A 27,334-nucleotide genomic window follows, 5' to 3' on the forward strand; every position below is an offset into this window, starting at 1 on the left:
AGGCAATATGTTACGTCCATATAACGAAAATTTGGAATAAAAAATCGCGCGATGATTTCAATGTAATATTTTATAGTGAAAATATAATGAAAATTTGGAATAAAAAATCGCGCGTTTTCGTTATATGGACGTAATATATTGCCTACTTTCGCTCGATTTTTTATTCCAAATTTTCGTTATATGGACGTAACATATTGCCTACTTTTCAGAGAGCTAAATAACGTATTATATTTACCTGATTGGTTATTTGACATCATTATCAAGTTATTTTATTTACAGTCTGTCTAGTAGAATCGTGATCGGCAAAATTTACACATAGAGTGCCGTTATCAAAATAATTTTAATGCACCTTGGTAGCGACATCATTTTTGTAGTACGCATTGCAAAAACTGTCAGTTTCGTGAAACTATTACAAAGTGCACGTTGTTTTAAAAAATGAGTTCCGCGTACGAAAAGCGATTTGAAGCTGTATTTCTTTGTCTACACCCTAGTGGGCCTAAAATGTCACGTTTAGCAGCAGCAAAATATATGAAAAAGTCGAAGTCATTCGTAACGAAGTGGACGAATCGGTATTTGGAAGTAAAAAATGTCGACGATTTGTCTGGGCGGGGCCTTAAAAAAAGGACCTCACCAAAGCAGGACAAGAAGATCCTTGATTTGTTTGCGACGAAGCCGGGCTTATCGTTGCGTAAAGCTAAAGAAGTTGTAGAGAAAAGTGTTGTTAAAATATCGGTAGAGATGATTCGAAAACGTTTAGGCGCTAACGACGTCAAATACCGCAGCTCTCTTAAAAAACCGTTGCTCTCATCATCACACGTTGAAAAAAGACTCGCCTGGGCCCGCGCCAATTCAGAACGGAATTGGAATAATGTAATATTCACGGACGAATCTTCATTTTGGGCAAATAGCAACATAAATCGATCTTGGTGTACCGCTAACAATCGATTGCTCCAACGAACTGTTAAACACCCAGTGAAGGTCCATGTTTGGGGATGTTTCTCAGAAAAAGGATTTGGACGCCTTTTCGAGTTTACCAGCAACTTGAATGCGGTTTTGATGAACAAAATTTACCAAACAGTTTTATTACCATCAGCTGCGAAGATGTTCGGGAGAAGAGGACACTCTTGGATTTTGCAAGAAGACACTGACCCCAAACATCGCAGTCGAATGTGTGCAAGAGTGGAAACAGCAAAATGGTGTTGAGGTGTTAGATTGGCCTTCACAGTCGCCTGATGCGAATCCGATAGAAAATGTGTTGGCAATAGTAAAGCAGAAATTCAGAGGAAAAACGATATGGACAGCAAAACAGTTGTCAAGACAAATTCGGCTGATTTGGAAACGATTGCCTCGGCAACTTGCATTAAACAATTTAACAAGTAATGCAAAAATAAAACAATCTCTAAAACATAAAAATATATACAGCTACGGACAATTGAATTTAAGCGCCAAAATAAAACAAAACAGGCAAAGAATACTGGTTATAGTGAAAATATTGAAAACAGAAAAAAATATTTATGCGCTACCAGAAGCTAATAAAAAAAAAGCTAAAGAAAAATTTCTAAAAGCAAAGACTATATATACAGTTACGCGATGTTAATGTGTATGCAGAAATAGAAACAAAATACAAATAAAAAAAGAGAGTGTGCTTATGACCGCACGACTGAAGTAAAACTTCTTTTTCTCTATCTATATGTATATATATGAATGTGTGTGTGCAATATATACATGTATGCACATATACATATGTATATTTATTTCCTACAAATATTTAAATTTATTTTATGTTTTCATTAGTAAATTAATACTTTTGCATAGATCTTTTATTTTTTTGCATTGTTTTATTCGTTATTTTCATTATTGGGTATATCAGTAATTACTGTGGTTGATTGTAAAACCGAGACAATAGGCTTATGATACGACAAATACGATACATATGTATGTATATTTTAGAATTAAAATTAGACAGAAATCTAGAAAAAAACTGCATTGATTGTTGTTCCATGTCTTGTAGTTGGCTCATTACGGTCATTATTCATTTGTAATTCTAATTTATCTCGTAGAAAGTTTATCAAGAGTTGTCCATTCTCGGATGCGAAATTGATATTGAAATCTCCTGCTGAGATTAGTGGCAACGTATGATAGTTTTCTCCTAGTTCTTCAGAACCTACTCGACCATAAATCATAAGTCTTCTGTATATAAACTATATGATATTATTAACTGTGTTATTGGGCGACATGTAAACAACTACCATTATAATGTTTGTTCCATCGTCCAAAACACGGGAAAAATTAGGAAAAATTATTTTAATTTTATTTCTCTTTATTTTTATTTAAATAAAGTAATATTTCAATATGGAGGATGGAGTCATGTGTAGAAGTTCACGCAAGTGAGGAAAGTTCTCTGATTGCCATTCACTTGGGAGTGGCCAGAAACGATTCTTTTACATGTGACTCAAGCAGCTCACGACTTCCGGTCTTTGACCAAGTATCCTCTGGGTAGCCTAAGAACATCCGTTTGAAGGCGAGCTAACGTGAGAAGGCGAAACATCCCCTGCATAGGGTTGTGCGCTGGGTTTGGGACCCGCCACGTAAAAAAACACTCCAGTGAATAGTCATAACCAGCCTCGGATGAGAGACCCCCCTTTTGATGACGACCATGGCAAACGAAATAAGGACTACGAATTGAGGGCATGCACCTGGAATGTCCGGTCCCTTAACTGGGAAGGTGCCACTGCCCAGCTGGTTGATGTCCTCGTGAAAACAAAGGCTGACATCACCGCCGTCCAAGAAATGCGATGGACGGGACAAGGACAGAGACGTGTAGGTCCTTGTGACATTTACTACAGTGGCCATATAAAGGAGCGCAAGTTTGGTGTGGGATTCGCGGTGGGACAGAGACTCCGTCGCCGAGTACTATCATTCACTGCGGTGAATGAACGTCTAGCCACAATCCGCATGAAAGCGAGGTTCTTCAACATATCGCTGATTTGCGCCCACGCCCCGACGGAAGAGAAGGACGATGTGACCAAAGATGCTTTTTATGAGTGCTTGGAGCGCACTTATGTGAGATGCCCCCGTCACGATGTAAAAATCGTGCTTGGCGACTTCAACGCCAGGGTGGGCAAAGAAGGTATCTTTGGTACTACGGTCGGTAAATTCAGCCTCCACGAGGAAACTTCCCCAAATGGGTTGAGGCTGATCGACTTCGCCGGGGCCCGAAATATGGTTATCTGTAGTACTAGATTCCAGCATAAGAAGATCCATCAAGCTACCTGGCTGTCTCCGGATCGAAAAACTACCAACCAGATCGATCATGTTGTGATAGACGGAAGACACGTCTCCAGTGTTTTAGATGTGCGTGCGCTCCGAGGTCCTAACATCGACTCGGACCACTATCTTGTTGCAGCTAAGATTCGCACCCGCCTCTGTGCAGCAAAAAACGCACGCCAACAAACACAAGGAAGCTTCGACGTCGAGAAGCTGCAATCACAACAGACAGCCGAACGATTCTCTACTCGGCTTGCACTCCTGCTCTCTGAGAGCACTCGTCAACAACTCGGTATAGGGGAACTGTGGGACGGCACTTCAAGTTCCTTACATACAGCTGCAAAAGAAACAATTGGTTTTCGGAAAAGATAACAGAACAGCTGGTACGATGAAGAGTGCCGTGTCGGAGTGGAGAGAAAACAGCCTGCCTATCTCGCAATGTTCCAATCAACCACAACACGTGCGGGAAGGGATAGATGCCGAGAGTTTGAAGAGGGAAGCGAGACGCATTTTCAGACAGAAGAAGAAAGAGGCCGAAATGCGTGAGTACGAGCAGCTTGACAAGCTGGCCGACAGGGGTAATGCTCGAAAATTCTACGAAAAAATGCGGCGGCTTACAGAAGGTTTCAAGACCGGAGCATACTCCTGTAGAACCCCCCAAGGTGATCTAGCCACCGATGCCCAGAGCATACTTAAATTATGGAGGGAACACTTCTCCAGCCTGCTGAATGGCAGTGAACGCACAACAGCAGGAGAAGGCCGATGACGATGGAGCAGACGTTCCATTGCCCGATCATGAAGAAGTTCGAATAGCAATTGCCCGTCTGAAAAACAACAAAGCGGCAGGGGCCGATGGATTGCCGGCCGAGCTATTCAAACACGGCGGCGAAGAACTGATAAGGAGCATGCATCAACTTCTTTGTAAAATATGGTCGGACGAAAGCATGCCCAACGATTGGAATCTAAGTGTGCTCTGCCCAATCCATAAAAAAGGAGACCCCACAATCTGCGCCAACTACCGTGGGATAAGCCTCCTCAACATCGCATATAAGGTTCTGTCGAGCGTACTGTGTGAGAGATTAAAGCCCACCGTCAACAAACTGATTGGACCTTATCAGTGTGGCTTCAGACCTGGTAAATCAACAACCGACCAGATATTCACCATGCGCCAAATCTTGGAAAAGACCCGTGAAAGGAGAATCGACACTCACCACCTCTCGGTCGATTTCAAAGCTGCTTTCGACAGCACGAAAAGGAGCTGCCTTTATGCCGCGATGTCTGAATTTGGTATCCCCGCAAAACTAATACGGCTGTGTAAACTGACGTTGAGCAACACGAAAAGCTCCGTCAGGATCGGGAAGGACCTCTCCGAGCCGTTCGATACCAAACGAGGTTTCAGACAAGGCGATTCCCTATCGTGCGACTTTTTCAACCTGCTTCTGGAGAAAATAGTTCGAGCTGCAGAACTCAACAGAGAAGGTACCATCTTCTATAAGAGTGTACAACTGCTGGCGTATGCCGATGATATTGATATCATCGGCCTTAACACCCGCGCCGTTAGTTCTGCTTTCTCCAGACTGGACAAGGAAGCAAAAGAAATGGGTCTGGCAGTGAACGAGGACAAGACGAAATATCTCCTGTCATCAAACAAACAGTCGTCGCACTCGCGACTTGGCACTCACGTCACTGTTGACAGTCATAACTTTGAAGTTGTAGATAATTTCGTCTATCTTGGAACCAGCGTAAACACCACCAACAATGTCAGCCTAGAAATCCAACGCAGGATAACTCTTGCCAACAGGTGCTACTTCGGACTAAGTAGGCAATTGAGAAGCAAAGTCCTCTCCCGACAAACAAAAACCAAACTCTATAAGTCACTCATAATTCCCGTCCTGCTTTATGGTGCAGAGGCCTGGACGATGTCAACAACAGATGAGTCGACGTTGCGAGTTTTCGAGAGAAAAGTTCTGCGAAAGATTTATGGTCCTTTACGCGTTGGCCACGTCGAATATCACAATCGATGGAACGATGAGCTGTACGAGATATACGACATTGACATAGTTCAGCGAATTAAAAGACAGCGGCTACGCTGGCTAGGTCATGTTGTCCGGATGGACGAAAACACTCCAGCTCTGAAAGTATTCGACGCAGTACCCGCCGCGGGAAGCAGAGGAAGAGGAAGACCTCCACTCCGTTGGAAGGACCAAGTGGAGAAGGACCTGGCCTCGCTTGGAATATCCAATTGGCGCCACGTTGCGAAAAGAAGAAACGACTGGCGCGCGGTTATTAACTCGGCTATAATCGCATAAGCGGTGCCTACGCCAATTAAGAAGAAGAAGAATATTTATTTCGACTATTACAAAGTGAAGATGTGCAAAATGATCTTCATTTCTTCAATGAAAATTGATGACCTTCATGAAATGTGCATATTCGCATTATTTCGTTATCATTTCCATATTTGTACCAATAGAATTTCTATGGCATATACATACATACATACATATGTATATTATTTCTTTGGCACATTTGTCTGTATGTTACGAAAACAAATGCGAGCCACATACATATGTACATATGTACATACATTCATAATAACAATGTCGCACGCATCATTCGCATTTCCGTTGTCACGGACAATCAATGGCCGAAACTCAAAGAGTCACGCCCGGAACACATAGAGCGGGACAGGCTGCAAGCGACATCTGTCAAATATTAAAATACACACGTTCTTATGGACACAGTTATGTAGTTGTGCAGCTGCCTAAATAACTGTGTCCTTAAGAATGTGTGTATTTCAATATCAGATTCAGATGGCGCTTGCAGTCTGTCGCCTTCTATGTGTTCAGCACATCAATCTGTCGAAGCATTGACGCGACGGGACGCGAAAGAAACTAACAAACGATCGCCGATTGTTACCGCTTCCCTTGCCGCTGTAACAGCTTCGCCGTCCAACGTGCGTAAATATGCATTCATATGTATGAACTTGCATAAGGAGCATGCATGCATGTGTTTATGTCTTCATATTAATGCATACATATATTTATGTCTCTTCATATTCTTGCGTATGTGAGACAGAGAACATAATGTATTTTGTACACATTTTCGGTGTCAAAATGAAACAAAATATAAACAAGCAAAACGAAATTCTTCGTTGGGAGTCTCTTCATATTCTCTTCTTCGGCATATATGCCTTGTCATCATATGCCGTAAATACATATATTTCTGTCTCTTCATATTCTCGGTTAGAATATGTGAGAGAATTGTAAACAATGTTAAAATTGCGAGGCGAATTCCGACCTTACATACAATGTTAACAAATTTTATGTTCTCTGTCTATACTTTTAAGTTCTCTGGTTCTTGCACATTTGTTTACATGAACACATAATTACATATGTATGTACGTGAATATGCGCGACCGCTTGGTCTTTTAATATGTACATATGTTAAATGAAATGTCGTAAATTTGGCAACGCGGTGAGCCTTCTCTATATTATACGTTCTCTGCGTTCGCCTCGCCTGATCACACTTTTCGTTGCGCGTTCGTCAGCTTACTCCCCAAGCCAATTACCGTTCGCCTCGCCTGATCACACTTTTCGTTACAAATTCGCCTGCTCACACGTTCGCCTGATCACACTTTTCGTCACGCGTTCGTCAGTTTACTCCCCAAGCCAAGCGCGCCTAAAGAAGTTTTACTTCAAAATGTTTCTACTTAGAACATTTAAAATTTTCTAAATAAAAGGAGAATACATCATTATTTTTACGCAACTGGTCCAAAAAGAAATACTCCGCGGACCACATCTTCAAACCACAACTAAAACGATTTGTTACTACTACAACAATGGAGAATCTAAACCAAACCATCCCCGAGCTGGAGAGGGTTATCGCAAGGCAAGAAGAATAGCTACAAACCCAACAACAAGAAATGCAACAACAACATGTTCAACATCTACTACAACTACAAATGAACCAACAACCACAATTCCACAGATTTCACATGTCACCATGGGGCATAATGGACCAATTCCGGAGAATGAAGCCACTAGACGACCATCACAATACAAATGCGTTTATTAAAGCGGTCGAAACCAACATTTCTCTCCGTGGCACAGACCAGGAACTCATCCAACATTGTATCAACATTATAGCAAACGAAAAAATACTAGTCTCAATTATAATAAATATATACTTATCATTGTTGAAAATAAAATTGTAAAAATATAAACCTATCATAATTTGTATATATTATATTAAATAAAACAACGTTTCTTTTGTTTAAGCACTATACATAGATACGCTAAGCTATTAAAATCACATTTAAAACAACTCCAAATTAAAAATGTTTACAAAATTATACATTTATAAAAACAAAAACTACTGAATTAATTGAAATTTAATAAAAGTATTATATATTTTTGTAATGAGATCCAGGAGAATCTCAAATCAAAGGGTGGAGGAGTTACATTCCTACACTCTAAATAAGCTGTAATAATATTGTATATACGAGTATGTACGTATGTACTTATATAGTAAATGCTTAATGTCGTACTAATATAGAATTGGGTTCCACATTAGGCTTAGTTGTGGAATAAGATAGTGAGCGCATTTCGGGTATGCTAACGCCAACTCATAAATAAATATATATATTGTTACGATTTTTACTGCTTGCTAGTTTACTTTGCTAGGTTCGTATCTCTGGATTGACGAATAAAACCAAAAACTGTTTAATTCAATTCAACAACTCCTTATTTTACAACTCGTCTACACTATAACAGTTTACTCTTAGCACTAATTGATTACGTTGGCGCTGCCACGGCTTATATAGCCACGCACTTCTCGCTGATGCCGACGTGTCCTTCTAGAATATTGCGTCTGGAAATTACCAGAACATAATGCTATACGGCGCCAAATGCAGCTATTGCTTAGACAGCAGACAGCCGTGGCGCCAGACTAAGCAATTGTTTAAGTAGATAAGCAGACGGCTGCGGCGCCAGATGTCTATTGTTTCGACAAGCAGATAGCCGCGGCGCCAGATGTCTACAACAAGTCTGCTATTCCATATACCTACAGCTATTGTTCATAATAAGGGATGCATATAGCAATACAAATACAACTTAATACTACTTTTGTAACACTGCCCTCCACTAAAGCCTAATCGTCCCGATTAGGCACAAATCCTCTTGAACCAAATGGGGCGAGCCTCTCCAAATGTACTACTTTCATTTTACATCGTGCTTTTCCATTTGTTTGTATGCGGTATACCACGTCATTAAGTCGCAGGCTGTCTGCAATTTCGGGGACAAACCAGATCACCTTCTTCAAAACCTTTTGAATTTGCGGCTTGATCGAACCGGTCCTTCATCTTATTGCTCATCAGATGCGTGTGCTGTCTTACCATTAGATGCAATTCATTCATTTCTTCCTTTAAGGCAGAACAATAATCTCCATCATTTCTTACAGCTGTAGGATTCGTTCCAAACTTAAGATCAGCAGGGAGTCGCAGATCAGATCCGAAAATAATCTTTGCTGGCGTGTAACCAGTTGTCTCGTGCTTCGCTGAACGATACGCCAGCAGGAACATCTGGATGCACTTGTCCCAATTCCGTTGATCTTTATCAACGATTTTCCGCAGATGTTCTTCGAGCGTTCGGTTGAATCTCTCCACCATTCCATCTGATTGTGGATGTAACGCTGTTGTCCGTGTCTTGTGGATGCCCAATAATGTACAGACTTCTTGGAAAATGGAAGATTCGAAATTCCTGCCTTGATCTGAGTGTAATTCGACGGGCACTCCGAACCTTGTTATCCAATTTTCTACAAACGCTTCGGCTACGGTCTTCGCTTCCTGGTTTGGTAAGGCATATACTTCTGGCCATTTACTGAAATAGTCCATGACAACCAGTAGATATTTGTTACCGGCCGTACTGGTTGGGAACGGACCTGCAACATCCATTGCGACTCGTTCAAATGGTGATCCCACGTTGTACTGTTGTAGCCTACCGCGACTTTTGGCTTTAGGACCTTTAGCTGCCATGCACTCTACGCAATTACTTATCCATTCTGCTATGGAATCTCGACAACCGATCCAGTAGAACCGTTGTTTAATCTTCTCTATAGTTTTTGTAATACCAAGGTGCCCTCCACTAGGTCCATTGTGATATTCTTTCAATACTTTCGGGATCATGGACTTCGGTACTATGATCAGCAGACGAGACTGTTTGCCATCTTCGCTTTCCCAGGTACGATGAAGGTATCCATTAACGAGGTTTATGCTGTTCCATTGGGCCCAATATGCTTTTGCAGTTGGACTCTCGCTACTTATTTGTTCCTTTGGTGGTCGTACCCCATTTTCTTTGGCCATTACCAGCTTTGCAAGATCAGGGTCCTCCAGCTGATTGATTCTGATGCGGTGAGGAGTCCAATCATCTTCAGGTTCTATATTCAGTAATCGCACGTCGATCATACCTTCTTTTCCTTCTGATTTGGAGCAATGTTTACATTCCAGTGGACAAGAGCGACGTGATAATGCATCCGCATTTTTGTGGTGAATCCCCTTTCGATGTTCCGTTTCGAAGTCGTAATTCTGTAAACTTTCGATCCATCGTGCAATTTGGCCTTCCGGATTCTTAACACGTTGGCTGCCAAAGCCTTTTTAGAATTTTGATCGTTCAGTAGCAATGTCATTTAACAATTTTGGTCACCTGAGGCCAACAACTTATTTTAGCATATAAGTGTCGCACGAAAATGTGCGACGTGGCCTCAGGGTAACATTTAGGCGTCGCACGAAATTGTGCGACGAGGCTTCAGTGTAACATTTAGGTGTCGCATGAAAACATGCGACGTGGCAGCCAACGTGTTAAACTGTAATAACCATTTTAATGCTGCATGATCAGTCCTCAGCAAGAATCGTTGTCCATACAAATACTTGTGGAAATGTTTTACACATTCCACCACAGCTAGTAGTTCTTTTCGCGTCACACAGTAGTTTTTCTCTGGTTTCCCGAGCACTCTGCTGTAATACCCAATTACTCTTTCTTGTCCGTCGATGAGCTGAGACAGGACACCTCCAATTCCATAAGCGCTCGCATCTGTATCCAGGATGAATTTCTTTCCAGGTATTGGATAAGCTAACATCGGCGCCGTACAAAGTAGTTCTTTAAGCTGCTCAAACGCTTTTTCTTGTTCCAACTGCCATACAAACGGGCGATTCTTCTTTGTTAAATCATGTAAACTTCTAGCCACGTTCGCAAATCCAGGTACAAAACGGCGGTAATACGTGCATAAGGAAGCTGCGGAGTTCATGTATGTTGGTGGGTTGAGGTCAATCTTTAACTGCTTTTATTTTTCCCTCCTCGGTGTGAATCCCCTCAGTTGACACTTTATGTCCGAGATATGTGACCTGCTTCTTCCATAATGAACACTTTTTGCGATTCAAGCGTATTCGCTGAAAGACTTCCTCTAGATTTTTCAGATGATCATCAAAACTTTTTCCCAAACATGTCTTCCAGTTGAGTCCTTTTAACACATGTTCCATCAGTCGCTCGAACGTTGCAGGCGCATTACATAACCCAAATGGCATCACAGAGAATTCCCATAACCCGTCGCCCATACTGAAAGCGGTCTTTTCACGGTCACGTTCATCAATCTCGACTTGCCAATATCCACTTTGTAGATCTAATGTAGAAAACCATTTCGCTCCACACAAGGTGTCTAATGTATCGTCGATTCTCGATAGAGGATAACTGTCTTTCTTTGTGACATCATTCAACTTCCTATAATCTACGCAGAAACGGGTGCTCCCATCTTTCTTTTTAACTAAGACGATAGGTGAGCTCCATGGGCTTATTGAAGGTTCGATTACACCGTTTTTGTGCATGTCTTCAATAATTTTGTTAGCATCCTCACGTTTTGCTAGTGGAACCCTACGCGGAGCTTGTCGGATTGGTTTAGCGTCTCCAGTATTTATGCGATGTTTGACAATGCCGGTTCTTCCTGTGTTGTTTCCTTCGTTTGCAAATATGGATGCGTATTTTTCTAATAGTTTTTCTGCTTTTAATTTTTCATTTCCATGCACCTCGTTTAGCAAATTGTTTAGGAGTGTAGGACTTATCTGCTGTGGCTCAATAGTAGGTTTCTGTTGTGACCGTTCGCATCGTGCTATTGCACTTATATTCTGGCACTGTCCAATTACTGCTCCTTTCTTCAGCCTTATAGGCGTGTTGAATTCATTCACTACTCTGACCGGAATAATGGCGTCTTCTCTAGTTTTCACAAGCGTTCTTCCTACCAATATGGGTGTATCTATTTTTGTTGGTTCCACAATCCACAATTCTTCAGTCCCACCTCCTCCATTCACTTTAGCCCATACAATCGCCTCAGATTTTGGTGGAATACTCTGATTATCATTAACAATCACCCTCTTACTTTCAACGTTGGTCACATATCCGGTGTTTATAGGCAGCTCCATGTTCTGGCAAAACAGCATTTGCTTCTTTAAATCCAAAGTAACCCCGAGATCAATCATGAAATCTACTCCCATTATAATTTCATCCGTGATTTCTGCTACGATGAAGGTGTGATTAACTTCCAGGGTACCAATCATCACTTCGCAAAACACTTTTCCCGCGACAGCTGCTTCCTCCCCGGTGGCCGTTCGAAGCTTGCAACCGACTAATGGTTCAACCGTTCCTCTTACCACATCCGGTTTACTTTTATATTGCAATTTCGGGCAAAGTGACCCGCTTTTCCACAGTTGAAACATCTTCCTGTTGTATTTACTCGCGGTGCAGCAATTGTCTTCAGAGTCTTCAATATTTCTTTCATCAGCGCCGGTTGTTCCATTTCAACTCTTTGTACTTTGTGTGCTGGTTTACTTAGTAGGGAAGCTGTTTCCTGTGTGAGGGCGTGCGAAACCGTTTCAGCAAACGTTCTCTTTGGCAATGCATATGTGGCGCGTTTGGTGTCCACATCACGAATTCCATTTATGAAACATTGAATTTTTACCCTCTCAATGTAATCCACAGGTGCATCTGCATTTGCCAAATGAGCCAGTCGTTCTATTTCAGTTGCAAACTCTTGCAATGACTCGTTCATCTTCTGACCCCTATTTTGCAGTTCGATCTGGTATATTGGTTTCCGGTGCTCACTACCATATCGTCTTTCTATCGCACTTATCAATGCCTCATAGTTGTCCCGTTCACAGTCTGGAATAGTCTGAAGGATTTCTGCCGCAGGTCCTTACAATGATACAAACAAGGACGCCACTTTGTCCGCTGCGTTCCAGTTATTGGCCATTGCTGTCTTTTCAAACTGAAGTTTGAAAATTCGAAATGGAATACTTCCATCGAATGTGGGTGCCTTCAATCTTTGATTATTTGTTGATGGTGCAGGGCCATGTAGTTGCAGTTCTCGCACACGATTAGTTAATTGAAGAACTTCTGATTTTAAATTTTCTTCGTCATTTTTTAAAGTGCTTAATTCGTCTTCAAATTTTGAAAATTTCTCTTGCACTTGTGGTATTATTTTCTGTAATCTGTTGTACCAAACGCTTTTCTAACTGCGATGTATTTTCAGCTATTTGCGTCATTTGCTGTGCCAAACGATTTTCTGTTTGCACTACATTTTCTGTTATTTGTGATATATTTTCAGCTATTTGCTGTGCCAGACTTTTTTCTGTTTGCACTGCATTTTCTGTATTTTCAGCTATTTGCTGTGCCAGACGATTTTCTATATGCTTAATAGCCACTAACAGCAAGTTCGTGTCCACACTTGATGATGTTCGTTGTTCTTTTCTTCTACCTTTGTAGAAGTTTCTGGCCAACAAATTCGAACTCGTCCACATTAATTCCATCCGCTTCCATTGCTCCACGTAATCGTGCCTGCAGATACGCCTTTTGCCCGCTTATCTGCAAATTACGCTCCTCCAGTTCCTTTTTTAATTGCTGAATTCTCAATTCTCCGAATTTAACCATCTTGAATTTGGATTTGACAATCCCACTTCTGACACCAATTGTTACTATTTTTACTGCTTGCTAGTTTACCTTGCTAGGTTCGTATCTCTGGATTGACGAATAAAACCAAAAACTGTTTAATTCAATTCAACAACTCTTTATTTTACAACTCGTCTACACTATAACAGTTTACTCTTAGCACTGATTGATTACGTTGGCGCTGCCACGGCTTATATAGCCACGCACTTCTCGCTGATGCCGACGTGTCCTTCTAGATTATTGCGTCTGGAAGTTACCAGAACATAATGCTATACGGCGCCAAATGCAGCTATTGCTTAGACAGCATACAGCCGTGGCGCCAGACTCAGCAATTGTTTAAGTAGATAAGCAGATGGCTGCGGCGCCGGATGTCTATTGTTTCGACAAGCAGACAGCCGCGGCGCCAGATGTCTACAACAAGACAAAAGCTATTCCATATACCTACAGCTATTGTTCATAATAAGGGATGCATATAGCAATACAAATACAACTTAATACTACTTTTGTAACAATATATAACTAATAAGAAATGTAAAGTTATTTAGTCTTAAGATTCACTTTAATAAATACGGTTGTGTGAAAAAAAGGCCGAAGCTCTTTTTTTATTTTTTTTCTAAACCATAACTCGCACGCTTTTCACATCATCTCGTTTCTTTCTTTCCACGTCCAATATGGTTCGTTGATTCTACCGCCGATTAGGGTATACGGTAATTTTGTAACGTTTTGTATCGTGTAATAAAATTGCAAAAATTGATATTCAAAACACTGGTTCTTTGCATTATTTTGTTTGTAAAAAAGAGTGAGTTTCGGAAATAAAGGTGAGAACACCTATGTACCTAAGTATATACATATGTCGGCGCACCCTAATAGTGTGTGGATATAGGTATGCGTGTGTGAGTGTATATGTATACAGTTTAGGGAATTTCATTAGAAGTCTAAGTTCCTCATTATCCCATCAGCCGTTAATTGTGCTGTGATTGGTTGTCACTTCAAGAAGTACCGCTTTAGCGTCGAGTGTTGTTGTCTGCATGTCGTCTCTTCAAGGAGTACCGTTATAGCGGGACGACAGCGTGGCGTCGCTATCGTCGAGCGTGGTTCGGTGGTAAGTTCAAAAGGAAGGAAACGACGTAGAGTCAGTCGAGTGGAGGACTTGATCTTGTGAAGTCGTGAAGCGAGAAAACATTATGTAGTATAAGTGTGCAGCCGAAATTTGCTACGCTATGACCATGTCCAAGGAAGACAATGGTATTCCGGCACATACATATATGCTCTTTTCTTCCCAATTTTGCTCCAAATATTGCTTAAAATCCATTGATTTCTTAGTCTTCAGTTTTTTGTTAATCAAAATAAGTGTTTATTATTTTTTTTACAGAATACTTAAGAATGTGAAGTGTATTTAATTCAATGACCAACCGAAAGTCTACGAGTTTACATCCAGTACTCGTATTTATGATTTTTAATTTATTTTTCGAACTTTGGAAGAAAAAGATTTTGCCAAACAGGTTTCCACCAAAGAACTTAGAATGAAACTTTCTCGCCATTTATATTCATGTTGGTTTTGTTGATTTCCAAATAAACGCTTTCGACTTTAAATTCCACTTTCTGATCCCAACTAAAAAACACTTTGAACTGAAAATACGCATCTGCCGCGGATCCACACACTCGCAAAAAATTTTTGCTACGGTGACAAAAATTTAAAACTCATACATTGCAGTAATTTCTGATTTTGCTTCCAGAAGGGAAATGTGACAACCTCGCAGAAAGCAATTACAAAAGTGGCAACATAGCGCTTGTGTCGGTTTCATAACATTTTTCAGCAACAATATCCTGGCACATTGTTAAAACTCCATTGCCGATAAGTGCCCTGGAGACGATCAAATAATTGCGTCAAACACTTTAATTGTGTTGGTGTCGTCGGCTCACATCGGCTACACGTACGCTACACCGACTTGTTGTCGGCTCTGTTTGATGAAAATCAAAAATTTTTGATATTTCTATTTGACGGAAGATAATTTGATCGTCTCCACTCATGTTTGACAAGCATGACTCATTTGCAGTGAAGACTTCAAGCGAAGAGGACATACATACATACTTGCGGAAAAGTGAAGTGAAGCGAAAAAGAATGAAGTGAAGAAGAAAAAAGTTAAGTGAAATAAGCGTAAAATTTTAAAATAAATAAAATCAAATCAAATAAATTAAAATAATTAAAGTAAAATCAAATAAAATAAAATAAATAAAATAAAATAAAATAAATAAACTAAAATAAAATAAATAAACTAAAATAAAATAAAATCAAATCAAATAAATTAAAATAATAAAATTTTTCAATTTTTTTTTTCATAAGAATTGAAGCACATGCCAATAAAAGATAATCATCATCCGACGATGACATGACGACCGTTCGCTACGAGATCAAAAATTAAATGGTGAAGACTTGGTTGCTGTATAACTGCCCCAAGGTCATAAAAACTCCAGCGCAAAGCCCTGACCTTAATGTGATAGAGCATATGTGGGATGAGCTAGGTCGCAGGGTTCAAAATAGGAGGTGCACCAACAGGGATCAACTTAAAGCTGTGCTCCAAGAGGAATGGATGAAAATAACTCCAGATGTTTGTCGTAAACTGGTTGAAAGTATTCCTTATAGACTCCAAGAAGTGGAAAAGCAAAATGGATACGCAACAAGATACTAAACATCGCACTTATTACAAACACAAGCCAAAAGGAAGTGTGTTGCCCGACTTACAATGTGGCCATATTTTTAATGAATTTTTACATTTTTGTTTTTGAGCGTCGTTATGTTAATAAAATAGAACTAGTACTAGCTGTGAAATATTGCTGAATAAATAAGCTTTTAAAACCATTTCTTGTTTTTTGAAAACAGTTTACATTTCTTTAAAAAAATATCACTTCAACCTATTACATACTTTTGCCCGACTTTGGATGTGAGCCACTGTAAATATGTATGTACTTGCATTGAGAACAATATTATTTCCAGGGTGACCCATTTTATGATTTTACTTAATATTGCTTATGCTGCATATTTTTGCAATTATTTAGTTATGCTGCATATTTTTGTATTTGTTCATTTTAAGGTCTTATTTTTACATTTTTTTCCTTTTTTTACCATTTTTCATAACACTGTTTCTGTTAGAAAAAACAATGCGTAAATACGTTCCAAAATTATACTACGAATGTATGGAACATTTAAAAAAAAAAGGTGGAAAATAAATATATATGGGTGTCTTTAGACGAAACGACAGACGTCGAGCAATGTTATATTGCCAATTTTATATTTGGAGTTCTTGAAGAAGAAGAAGAAAAAGACAAGTGTTACCTTTTAAATGTAGCATTATGGCCAGAAGGCATACAATATTCGAAAGTCTTACTTGTCGTAACAGACGCAGTTGCAAGCAACAAATCTGTTTTTTTTAAGGTAAGGTTTTACTGTATTCACAAGGCAAACATTTATTTAACAAATTTTTTAGGCACCCTCGCGTAAAAAAAAACTTTTGGAAATGTTCCCAGATTTACCATTGCCTCCGAGTCCAGTTATAACCAGATGGTAGACCTGGTTGAAAGCTGCGGAGTACTACTGCAAAAATTTTAATGAAATTAAAACTGTGCTTGACACCTTCGACCCAGAAGGCCATTAAAGTTGCAAAAAACCTTTACGAAGATCAGCAATTGAGCAGCGGCTTAGCTTTTATTAAAATGAATTTTGTTTTTGTAAACGAAAGCATAAATCAGCTCGAAGCAAAAGGAATTCCCCTTGAAAAAAGTATTAACATACTTAACACAGTTTTTTTTGAGATTGAAAATGATCTCAAATGATAAATATTTAAATAAATTTAAAGCAATGATGCTACGTAACCCAGATTACAAAGTACTTGTGGACATAAATAATGTTCTTTTCGAAAATAAACAAGTAACAAGTTTAATTGCTAAGTTCTCTCCAAATGAAATAACTAAATTTTAATACACATCTTGTGACGTGGAAAGATCTTTTTCAATTTATGGAAATATATTATCTGAATACAGACGTAATTTTAGGTTGGAAAGCCTAAAAATGCACATGGTAGTGCATAGCAATAAATAGGACAAAGGAAAATATACTTTTATTATTTTTCTTAATTAAAGTAGTAAAATTTGAATATTTATCAATAAAATTCACAAAAAGAATTGTAATACACTAAATTTTTTTTTATCGTCATATTTTACTTTTTTAAGAGCATATTTTTAACTTTTTTGGAGCTTTTTTAAGCGCTTAAAATCGATTTTTTAGAGCTTAAAATGGGTCACCCTGATTATTTCGCTTAATTCTGATATTTTCAAGTCCGCTCATGCTACCTATGGTGAAATGCGCTCACCTTTTTCAGAACAACTGCGAAAGCAAAAACATTTCATTCTCTGTATTGAAAGTTTTTTGTTTGATTGCTCTTAAAATAAAGCGAAGGAGAAAGCGAGAGAGAAAGAGCGAAGAGTTTACTCAGTCTGAGTTCAGACTAACAACTTTTATTGCTCTCTATCGACAACTCCATTCCTTTCACACGGCAACTCGAATCGAGCAACTCTCTGGTAATTTCTTTTCATATCTGCTCGAACACTTGTACGCTTCATTTAAGCTCACGGTAGAGGAGGAGTAAAGAAAGTATCAGCTGATGTTATGTAAACAAAGGCACAGCTGAGAGGTGCCACTGTAGAAACGCCAAGTGTAGTCCGGGGTTGAGTTTCTATTTGAATCCAAGATGGCCGACTTTTTACCGGAAAATGGTTGCATTGTGTTATTTTCTTAAAATTTATGGAAAAGTTGTCCCAAAAATATTGGTTATATATAAAACTTTAATATATTTTCAAAAGAAAATCGTTTTATTTTAATATATATTCTTAAAGATGAGAACAATATGAGCAAATACATGAAAAATTAAGTTTTTTATTTATGCCTCTTTTTAACTGTGGTAAGCTAATGAATGTTCACCACAGAAAAATGTTACGAACAAATAAGCAACCATGCCAAATAGTGGGGTCCAGATTATGCTCATTCACAGCCATATTTACATTTTTGCCATCGTAACCTCTATACCATGATAGTAACAAAGGTTTTTGCAAAACAATTTGTTCGAGTTTATCTTTAATTTTATGGATCGCCAAGAAGTTGGCGCCGAGTATAATCATTAGGAGTATTTTCCATCGATAAGAAACCCACGACTGGAGCGATATGCAAGTGAAACGAATAAATTGATTATTCGGCTACATAAATTATTAACCAATTTACCAATGGATCCCGTACTGCGAAAACAACATGAACGCAATGTGAGTACTTAATTTAAACCGCATATAATGTTTATTTACTTTTATTTAATTATGAATTCGTAGATTTTTACATGGTTGGATGGTAGCTCAGTGAAATTATGCCTTAGTTGCGCCAAAAACTTTCACATTGCTCGCCATCAGCATCACTGCCGTTTGTGTGGAAGTATTATGTGCAATGATTGTTCAAAGTTCCTTCCAATAGAAACTGCATGTAAGTAACTTAATTGTCTCCTGTTCTTATGTCATAAAAAATAATTTATTTAAAAATTAGTGCAACTTGCCAGTTTGGCTACATCACAAAGCGAAGCTATCAAGGAAATGCAAATAAATCAAATCCACAGCACCATGGTATCGGTTCCTGTGACCATTGTTTGTGGCTACTAGAAACTCGGCAAGAAATGCATGAGAGTCGAACATACCGTCCGCTTATTTCACAAATTTATGCTAATACAAAAACTGCGCAAAGATGTATTACCCGATATAGAAATGTATTTAAAAATTGTTGGTAGTCTTTACGATGGAGAGTCTAATTTCACCATTGCCGACGCAAGTGCGTTCAGGGGAAAAATTGGTCATGTGGCTGAAGCTATCGATTTGCGGAGTAAACGTATATTAGCTGTACCTTGTCAAGAAGGTAGTCGAGAAGGGGCCCTAAAAAAAGCCATACATTTATCATGCAGCCAACTAATCAAAGACAAAATTCTGTCAATACGACCCCTACCTGAAGAAGAAGATATACGAAAAATTCAAGATCGTAAACGAATGGAGGCAGAACAACGTATTGAAACTGAACGCCGTCAAGCAATGGAAGCATATGAACGACAAGCATTAGCAAATAACGCTAGCGGCGGTCAAATCAGAGGAAATAATGAGAACGATTATGCTTACGGGGTAATTTTTTTAAATATTATTTGGTACGATGTAACTGTTATTGTATTTTTCTTTGCAGTCTGACTTGCGATCTATAGATAATTGGCCGGCGCAACCAGTAAATACACAAAGTGAAGATCCACTAGCAAATAAATATTATTAAGGGCTATATAAAACAAGCGCGGCAAGAAATGAATTTCGAAGTAGTGGAGATATTAGAACTAAATTTACGAGAACTGCAAATGGAATTCTACAAACAAGCAACTTAGAGAACTTACAAAACAAGTATTGTATACATTATAATAGGGATAATTGCAAGTGAACATTGTTTGACAAAGTAAAAGTATCCAAACTTGGCTTAAAACAAACTTATAATTGGACCCTTTTTCTACCTATTTTATAATTATAAACCCAAATAAAAAGTAAATTGTAACTAAATGTTTTATTTCAGTAGATTTTATTTATTGTTTCTTTTTTTTACATATTTTAGTGCCTATGTTGCATTTTCCACACCACCATGAGGTATGCAACTAGGCGCGTTACCGATTTTTTTTGGGTGTTCGGTTCCCCCGGAGGCCTATTTGCACCCATATACCTTAAAACTAAGCAACAAATATTTACAGAAAATTTAAATTAAAAATAACAAAAACAATTCAATTCAATTGAAAAATAAATTAAAAGTAAAAACAATTCAAAAATTTTGTATAATAAAAAAAGTAAAAACAATTCAAAAATTTTCTATAATAAAATATATAAAAATACATATGTATGTATAAAATAATATTTAATATGTACATATGCCAACAGTGGAGATCTAACAAAAGCCTGAAAAATTTCAAATGATATGTGGTGGGGGGAGGGGGGTGGCGTCTATGAATAAAAAAATGCGGAATGTGCCTAATAGCAAGAATATACAAGTGTGCATTCCTATCGTAATATTTAATTGAGCACTTCAAAATATCAAAATAAAATTAATTAAGTTAATAATTTAGAATTCGGACAACCAATGAAGATTTTTTTCAGACAAACACCCGGACAAAGGACTTCAGACAAATTTTACATGTGTGCAACACATAAAAATTTCACATGCTTGAAAGCAGTTGTGCTCGTCTGTTTGTTAAAAATTTTTATTGAAAAATACGTTCTTATCCTAATGAAAAGGCATTTAAGAACGTCTGGCTGAGAATTAGCACAGCAATAAAACGGCTCTATGTGTCCCATTTTTTCAAATAAACATTTTGAAAACCCACGGACATGACAGCAAGAATCAAAATTCTCGCAAAATATTTCCTCTAATTTTTCGAGGAAGTTTATAAAGTCTGCAGGTGGTTTGACCAGACTGCAGTCGTTATATTCTTTTTCCATAGAAAAAAGAAAACGAGAATCAGTTTCTTCTTCGAAATGAGGTATCGGACTCAAACAACTATGAAGTTTTAAAAACTTTGAATACATATAGCCGCAAAAATATACAAATGAATTTTGTTTTAGAAAAAAACTTTCATCTAAATCAATTTCCCCGATTTCAATATTTTGAAGTGGTTCTAAGGGTGGTCTTGGCAAACTTTGAAAGGTTTGCCAAGAAATGTCATTAATCAAAACGTCGTTGCAAACGCTTTGAAGGGCGCTAGAACTCAAAGCTTCCCATTCTTCCCTAGGCAGAGGTTCGCAATTTCCCTTAGTCACATAGTTGACAGTCCTAAGGCCCCAGGATTTTCGGAAAAGACATGAGAACATGTACGGAGTAGTTCTCACGTTATTTCCGCCCCCCCTACGAATCTGTCCGAAATAATGCTCAAGTCTGTCTTGACAAAGATTTCTTGTCCTAATATTTTCGAATCCTTTGGTGGACAAGATCTTCCACAAATGTCGTAAACCATTTATGTTTAGAAGCCATCCTTTAATAAATGAAAAAGTATTCGTGATATCACGACCTAAACTATCGTTGACTTTCAACGATTTAAAAAAATTCTCGGCTTCTAATAGAAAGTTAATTTGTTCCGTACTACTTAAAAAAGGATCATTAAATTTTCGTAGGGCTCCAAGCCTACTACTATTAAATATATTAAAAATTTTATCAAAAAAAAGAACAAATTCGGCGGTATTAAGGAAAGTTGGAGACTTAGAAATATTCAATTTCCCGGAGCTATATAATGCGAACATTGCACTAGCAACCGTGTTGCTGAAAACCTGTGTAGCTAAATGCACACTCATTTTCTCAAAAGTTGATGGCCTAAGATGAGCCGAAGTAATCTTAGGCGCACATCTAATACTTTGTTGAGCGTCTTGCTCATGGAAGTGAACTATATCACTCCATTTCACAAGACGTCCATTAAAACTAACTACGTTCTTGCTATTTTGCAAACAATTTCGCGCACTTTTTATAAGATGAGGAGAATCGTAAAAAAATACGATTTCCTCTCCATTCACTATAAAATATGGCCTATTTTCTGTCACTCCTACAACCCGGGCAAAATGCACAAAATTTGACCCTTGGTCACACACAAAATGGCAGGGGTGAAGACCTATCCCCTGAAGTTGTGTCACAACTTCGAATACATACTTTTTTAAAACGTCTCCTTTGCATGATTTATGCACAAAAAAATATGCAAGTGGTTGAGACCAAGGCTCCCCACCTATGCCTTGAACCATAAGTGTTAAAACACTTGAAGCAATTCTGGAGGTACGATTTTCATCACCATAATCCTCCAGACCTACAATTAAATCCCTATATCTATCATACTGCAAATGGGTCTTCAAAGACATTTCATCGCAGCAAATTGACACGTATTTCTGGTCACTCGTAAAGCCACGGCTTCGAAGTTCCAGAGTTTTTATGCTGCTATACGTGCAACCAGGACTTCGTGGCCAACTTTGAATAAATTTAGACAAAGTTCTTGGTGATGGCCAATTAAAATAGGGCTGTAAATATCTATATGCTAGAGGTGACAAGAAGTGAACCCCCAGAGCTATGGTTTTTAATTCCCTATCGTATCTATTACCGTGAAGATTACGGTTATTATTAAACAAACTATTCCTCACACATGCAGCAATATGTGGAGGCAATTTGCTACATAGCTCAACAATTTGCCTATTCTCATTATTTTCAATAGACAAACTGTTTCCTTTTAGGGCCTCAATTTCTCTTTCCTTCTCTTCTAATTGTTTTTTTAATTCTTGCACCTCATTTTCTAAACTAATATTTCTTTTTTTTAAGCTAACTATTTCGCTAACAAACTTTCTTTTCCTAGGTGTCCTTTCACTTAGGTACGCATCTGTTTGCGTTTTAATATTTATCGCCCTATTATCTAAACTTCCTAAAGGTGAGGAATATGAGTGTTCCTCAAATATATTGTATTGAAGGGACACCTCCTCATGCACTTCATGTGAACACGAAGTACAGTCTCCTACCTCGTCACCGAAAGTGGTGGAAATATACTCTATAGGACCTAAAGTATTTACATTGTCCTGTTCGTCAGGTTCGCAAAAACTACCTTTAACTAAACTACCTTTAACTACACTACCACAGTCCGAAACTATCGCCACTGTTGGCATTAACAAATTTTTATCGGGGACTGCCCCTTTTGATAATCTTAATTTATTTTGGTGGTGAAGCGAGAAATGCCTATCGCAGGCATACAAATTTCTCTTAGTTAATTCAGATACACCAAGAAGGTGCATCCATTTCTTCCGCCTAAAAAGCAAAAATAAATAACAAATATATTAATATAGAATAAAAAAGTTAATATTGTTAGTATATATATATTTAAATATAAGCATAAAACAATTATTTGTAAAAAGTCATCGCAAAAATACCAACCCAGCTGTATAAAAAAATTAAGCAGCGCAAAAGTATTATTATACATATCAAGAAATAAAAGCAGTTTCAACAAATATTTGTAAATAAAAAATACATACGGGTACTATTTGTACATGTAGATCCACAGAGGAGGTAATTAAGAGACTCTCCCACTGTATGTCGGTCGGCCTAATTTTGGCTGAAAAATTATGAAATCAAATATACATAGTTACAATATATTAATTAATATTTGACCACAGCAGTTGTATATTATATCTATTACTCATAGTTGCATTATATTACACCGGTCAACACGATTTTTGGGTCTGACATCTACATGGTAAATTTTAGTTTCTCCTATGTCAAAAATAAGGAAAAAAATTTTTTTTCCAGTTAACCCTTTCACTACCGTACTATACGCAGCGATGTTAAAAAAATTTAGGTCGTTTTTTCGGATGGATATAATCTTCTAAAAGAGAAAAATAAGACAATTTTTTTTTTCGTATCCTTCAGAAGGAAGATATGTCCTGGGATAATATGTCCCACTGGTATATTTACACGGTATTAATTGGGACTATATATCCAATTGGTATAATTTTTTGAGAATAATAAAATTTAGTTTTTATTTGTAACTCAATTTAAGTTTTATTTATTTATGGAACATGCCAAAACATTCGAAGCATAAGGGCTCTTTGCACATTGAACAAATGTAATACGTGCGTTTTACTTTTTTTATTGAGGTGCATAAAACACAGCGTCTGCGGCGATCATCTTTTACTGGCATATGATCTCCCACGTTTAACATTTTTTTTGCTCTTTTTGACCTGGGTCCTTTTGTTGTAGATGTCCTTTTGACTTTTGTCCCAACTCTTCCTTGCGCAATGAGCTGTTCTGCGAGTGGAACAATAAAATGTTTCAGTTGAAACTTTTTGTGGATATTTTCCTGATAAACAATATGGGCATTTACAATAGATGTCATGAGAAGCTTGAAAAATACTTTACGCCACCATTTGCTTGATTTTCTGTTCTGTTCATAAGTTTTAACCTTTTGATCAGATATGTCAACTCCTCCCATGTTCTCATTATAGAAAGCCAATGCTTTAGGACAGTTAGTAACAACCCTTGAACCATCTTTTTGCTTTCTGAAGACTACGGACATTGTAGGACTATGACAGTTACTCATAACAATAACTTCACGTGAGTCCTGCCATTTTGCTACCATTATACCGGTTTCGCTAATGCAAAATTTACATTCACCTTTCTTCAAACGGTCACTAATGGTTGGCAAGTTCTTTCTATTTTGAATACATGTTCCTACGCAAGCAAATGGCAAAGTTTTCATCAGATTATATGAGGTGAAAAAACGGTCAAAAACCAACACAGTATCTGGATTTCGAATAGTTTTGCACAATTTAAAAACGACTCTCTCCCCTAAAGTTCCTGATAATGTTGAGCATTCCTCTTTACCCGCATAAATATTAAAATCATATGTATAACCAGTTTTAGAATCACACCTTTGCCAAATTTTTATGCCACGTTTAGTCGGCTTCATCGGAAGATATTGCTTTAGAGAAGATCGACCTTTAAATTTTGCCATGGACTCATCGATGCTTTGACGCAAACTATCGGTACGAGTTTTGACAAACGTATATTTCAAACAATTGGTAACTTCTTCTATATAATAAAGCTTAGATGCTGCTTCAGGTTTCTCAGGGAAGTTAAAATATAATTTTGACATTAAGGTCTGAAAACGAGTTCGCGACATCGCCTTTTTTATGTACTCATTTCCCATGGATTCATTTTGGGACCAGTAATCAGAAATCTCTGGAAGTTGATTATAACCCATTATAAGCGTAATGCCCAACAAAATTTTAATTTCTGATGCATCAGTTGGTGCAATATTATAACTTTTTTGTTTTTTTAGAATGCTCAATCGTTCATTTGTGCACTGCGCGATAAAAATAAATAATGATTCTGGAAAAATGCATTTGAAGACTTCGAACTCAGTTGCATTCCTTGAAATTTGAGCCAACAGAATGGGCTCAACGTCTTCAGTGATAGAAAAGCGAGGACGAAATAAAACTGATGGTTCTCCCCATACTACTGGAAGATTGGAACTTTCACTGGATAACACTATTGCATTATCAATATCCGTTACTTCATCATCCTCGCTCGGAGACTCGTCTACTTCGTTCTCGGAATCCGGAATATACTCTGAGTCAGAAGCACTAAAATCACTTACGTCAGAGTCGCTGGAATTGATAATCGCCAAAATGTCGTCTTCCCTCATATTTCTGGCAGATTTTTTTCTATTATTCATTCTGTAAAATTTAAAGATATAAATTCTATGAATATTTCCATTTCGGAAATGTATACCAATGGGATTATGTGTCCCGCTTATTTGAATTATACAATTCCAATGGGATCATATATCCCAACTGGACAAAACCCCAAATAAACGAATTTATTTACAACATTTTGTTGCGAACTCACCTTATTATATTGAAAAACACTTATTTTATTCACTCAAATTAATTTAGTAAACAGAAACACTTTTATACATTTACAAATAGGCAAACACGTGCACATTCACTGAAGGTTGCTGTCGGTTAATTGCAATAAAAGGCAGTACAGTTATTGAACGAAACCAAATCAGCTGATATTGAACGAAAAATACTGTAAACTACCAATGGGACCTTTTCCTATCTAAATTGAGCTTGAATTGTATTTTTGACGATTTTTTAAATTTCTCTTGGGATGCATGATCCCCATGGTAGTGAAAGGGTTAAAGTTTGCTTTTGTAGAAATTAGAGCAATTTTTCGATTTTTAAGCAGAAATGACTGATTTTTATATTTTTTCTACAATTTCACTATAGATTATAATTAGAAAACTTTTTTTTAGATACAAGAGTCGTTTTTATTCAAGATGTGTGATAAACAATAATATATTATTATTGTGTTATTCATAATAAACCCGGAATACGAGGAATGCAGTTCACACATTCATATCCATCTTTCATTTAATATTATAAATCAATATAATAATATTATAAATGTGATAGGAAGTATGCACATTCACAATCCCAAAAAAATCGTGTTCACTTTTATTCGTTAATGAATTTTTCACTGTATTGAATTATTTATTATACATATATACACCCAATATGCAAAATAACGTATGATCAAAAAATTTGAAATTGAATGGTTCATTGATTTCGATCCACCACTTCAAGTTACATACATAAGAGTACACATATCCAACATTTTAAGGTTCTGCACTCAGAGATAAACCAATTTTAACCAATATTTAAATTTAATTTCACTAGTCTTATATATACACATAAAAAGTTATTTTGCTACGTCCAAAACGCAGCACGAAATAAAATAAAAATTTGCACAATTATTTTTTTAACAACCATAACATAACCGTCGATTGTCATTTGGTGATTACATATACATATAAATAAGAAAATAAAATAAAATATTTTACTTACATGGACATTTCTCGCTCCCCAGGAAATTTGTGAAGCCGTAACGAGCCTTCACACTCTAGTACGCATTTGCGAGGCATTTTCTTTCTGTAAAAAAGTTTCTATTAGTAATTAGCTATAATTAAACTTCTAGCATACTAACCTGTCGATCGACCTGCACAGGAACGGGATAGAATTGCTATAATAATAAAGTAATAATTTAATTAAAAACTTAAATAACTTACTTTTAGATTGACCGTCCGTCCGTCCGTTTGAATATTTTCAAATAATATGCCAGTATTGCTATTGAGCATGTCAAAATAGTGTTGCGTAAGCTAATTTAAACTCCTTTTTACTACTAAATAAATATTGCAAATTCAATAAATAATTTTTTAAGAATAATTTTTATTTAAAAACTTAGCTTAGAACTAAAAAATAATATAGTAAATCTGTTAGGATGGTCAAACACTCCATTTGGGAACGAGTAGAATTCCTGATCGCCGGCGTATAGCTAAATTCTGACATTTAAAACGTGTACGTAGTTTGTGATTACAAAAATTTATAATTAAAATATAGAAAACATGGCTATTATAATTATCTCTTGATTTATCTTACAATAAAAAATGTGTTTTATT

At 37.4% G+C, this 27,334-nt stretch overlaps 1 protein-coding gene and 1 pseudogene across 1 annotated transcript; one reads left to right on the forward strand and one right to left on the reverse strand.

The window, feature by feature from the left end:
• The first annotated feature begins 7,269 nt into the window (after window positions 1-7,269).
• On the forward strand, window positions 7,270-19,871 carry LOC125777305 (rabenosyn-5-like; annotated as a pseudogene).
• A 4,156-nt stretch (window positions 19,872-24,027) lies between these two features.
• Window positions 24,028-25,853, reverse strand: LOC125777306 (piggyBac transposable element-derived protein 4-like). The gene is made up of 3 exons (XM_049451746.1): window positions 25,723-25,853; window positions 24,197-25,550; window positions 24,028-24,120 (listed from the first exon to the last, which is right to left on the reverse strand). Exons 2-3 carry the CDS (start codon window positions 25,547-25,549, stop codon window positions 24,028-24,030), a joined length of 1,446 nt encoding a protein of 481 aa, XP_049307703.1. The 5' UTR covers window position 25,550; window positions 25,723-25,853.
• Between the last annotated feature and the right edge of the window lie 1,481 nt (window positions 25,854-27,334).

This window comes from Bactrocera dorsalis, chromosome 3 (genome assembly GCF_023373825.1).
Source record: "Bactrocera dorsalis isolate Fly_Bdor chromosome 3, ASM2337382v1, whole genome shotgun sequence".
NCBI classification, from domain to species: domain Eukaryota; kingdom Metazoa; phylum Arthropoda; class Insecta; order Diptera; family Tephritidae; genus Bactrocera; species Bactrocera dorsalis.

Coding starts and splice junctions, on each gene's coding strand:
- LOC125777306 (XM_049451746.1), bottom strand. CDS start 25,549: ATGAATAATAGAAAAAAATCTGCCAGAAATATGAGGGAAGACGACATT. Junction 24,121..24,196: donor AGCTTCTCATGACATCTATT/GTAAATGCCCAT, acceptor TTCCACTCGCAG/AACAGCTCATTGCGCAAGGA.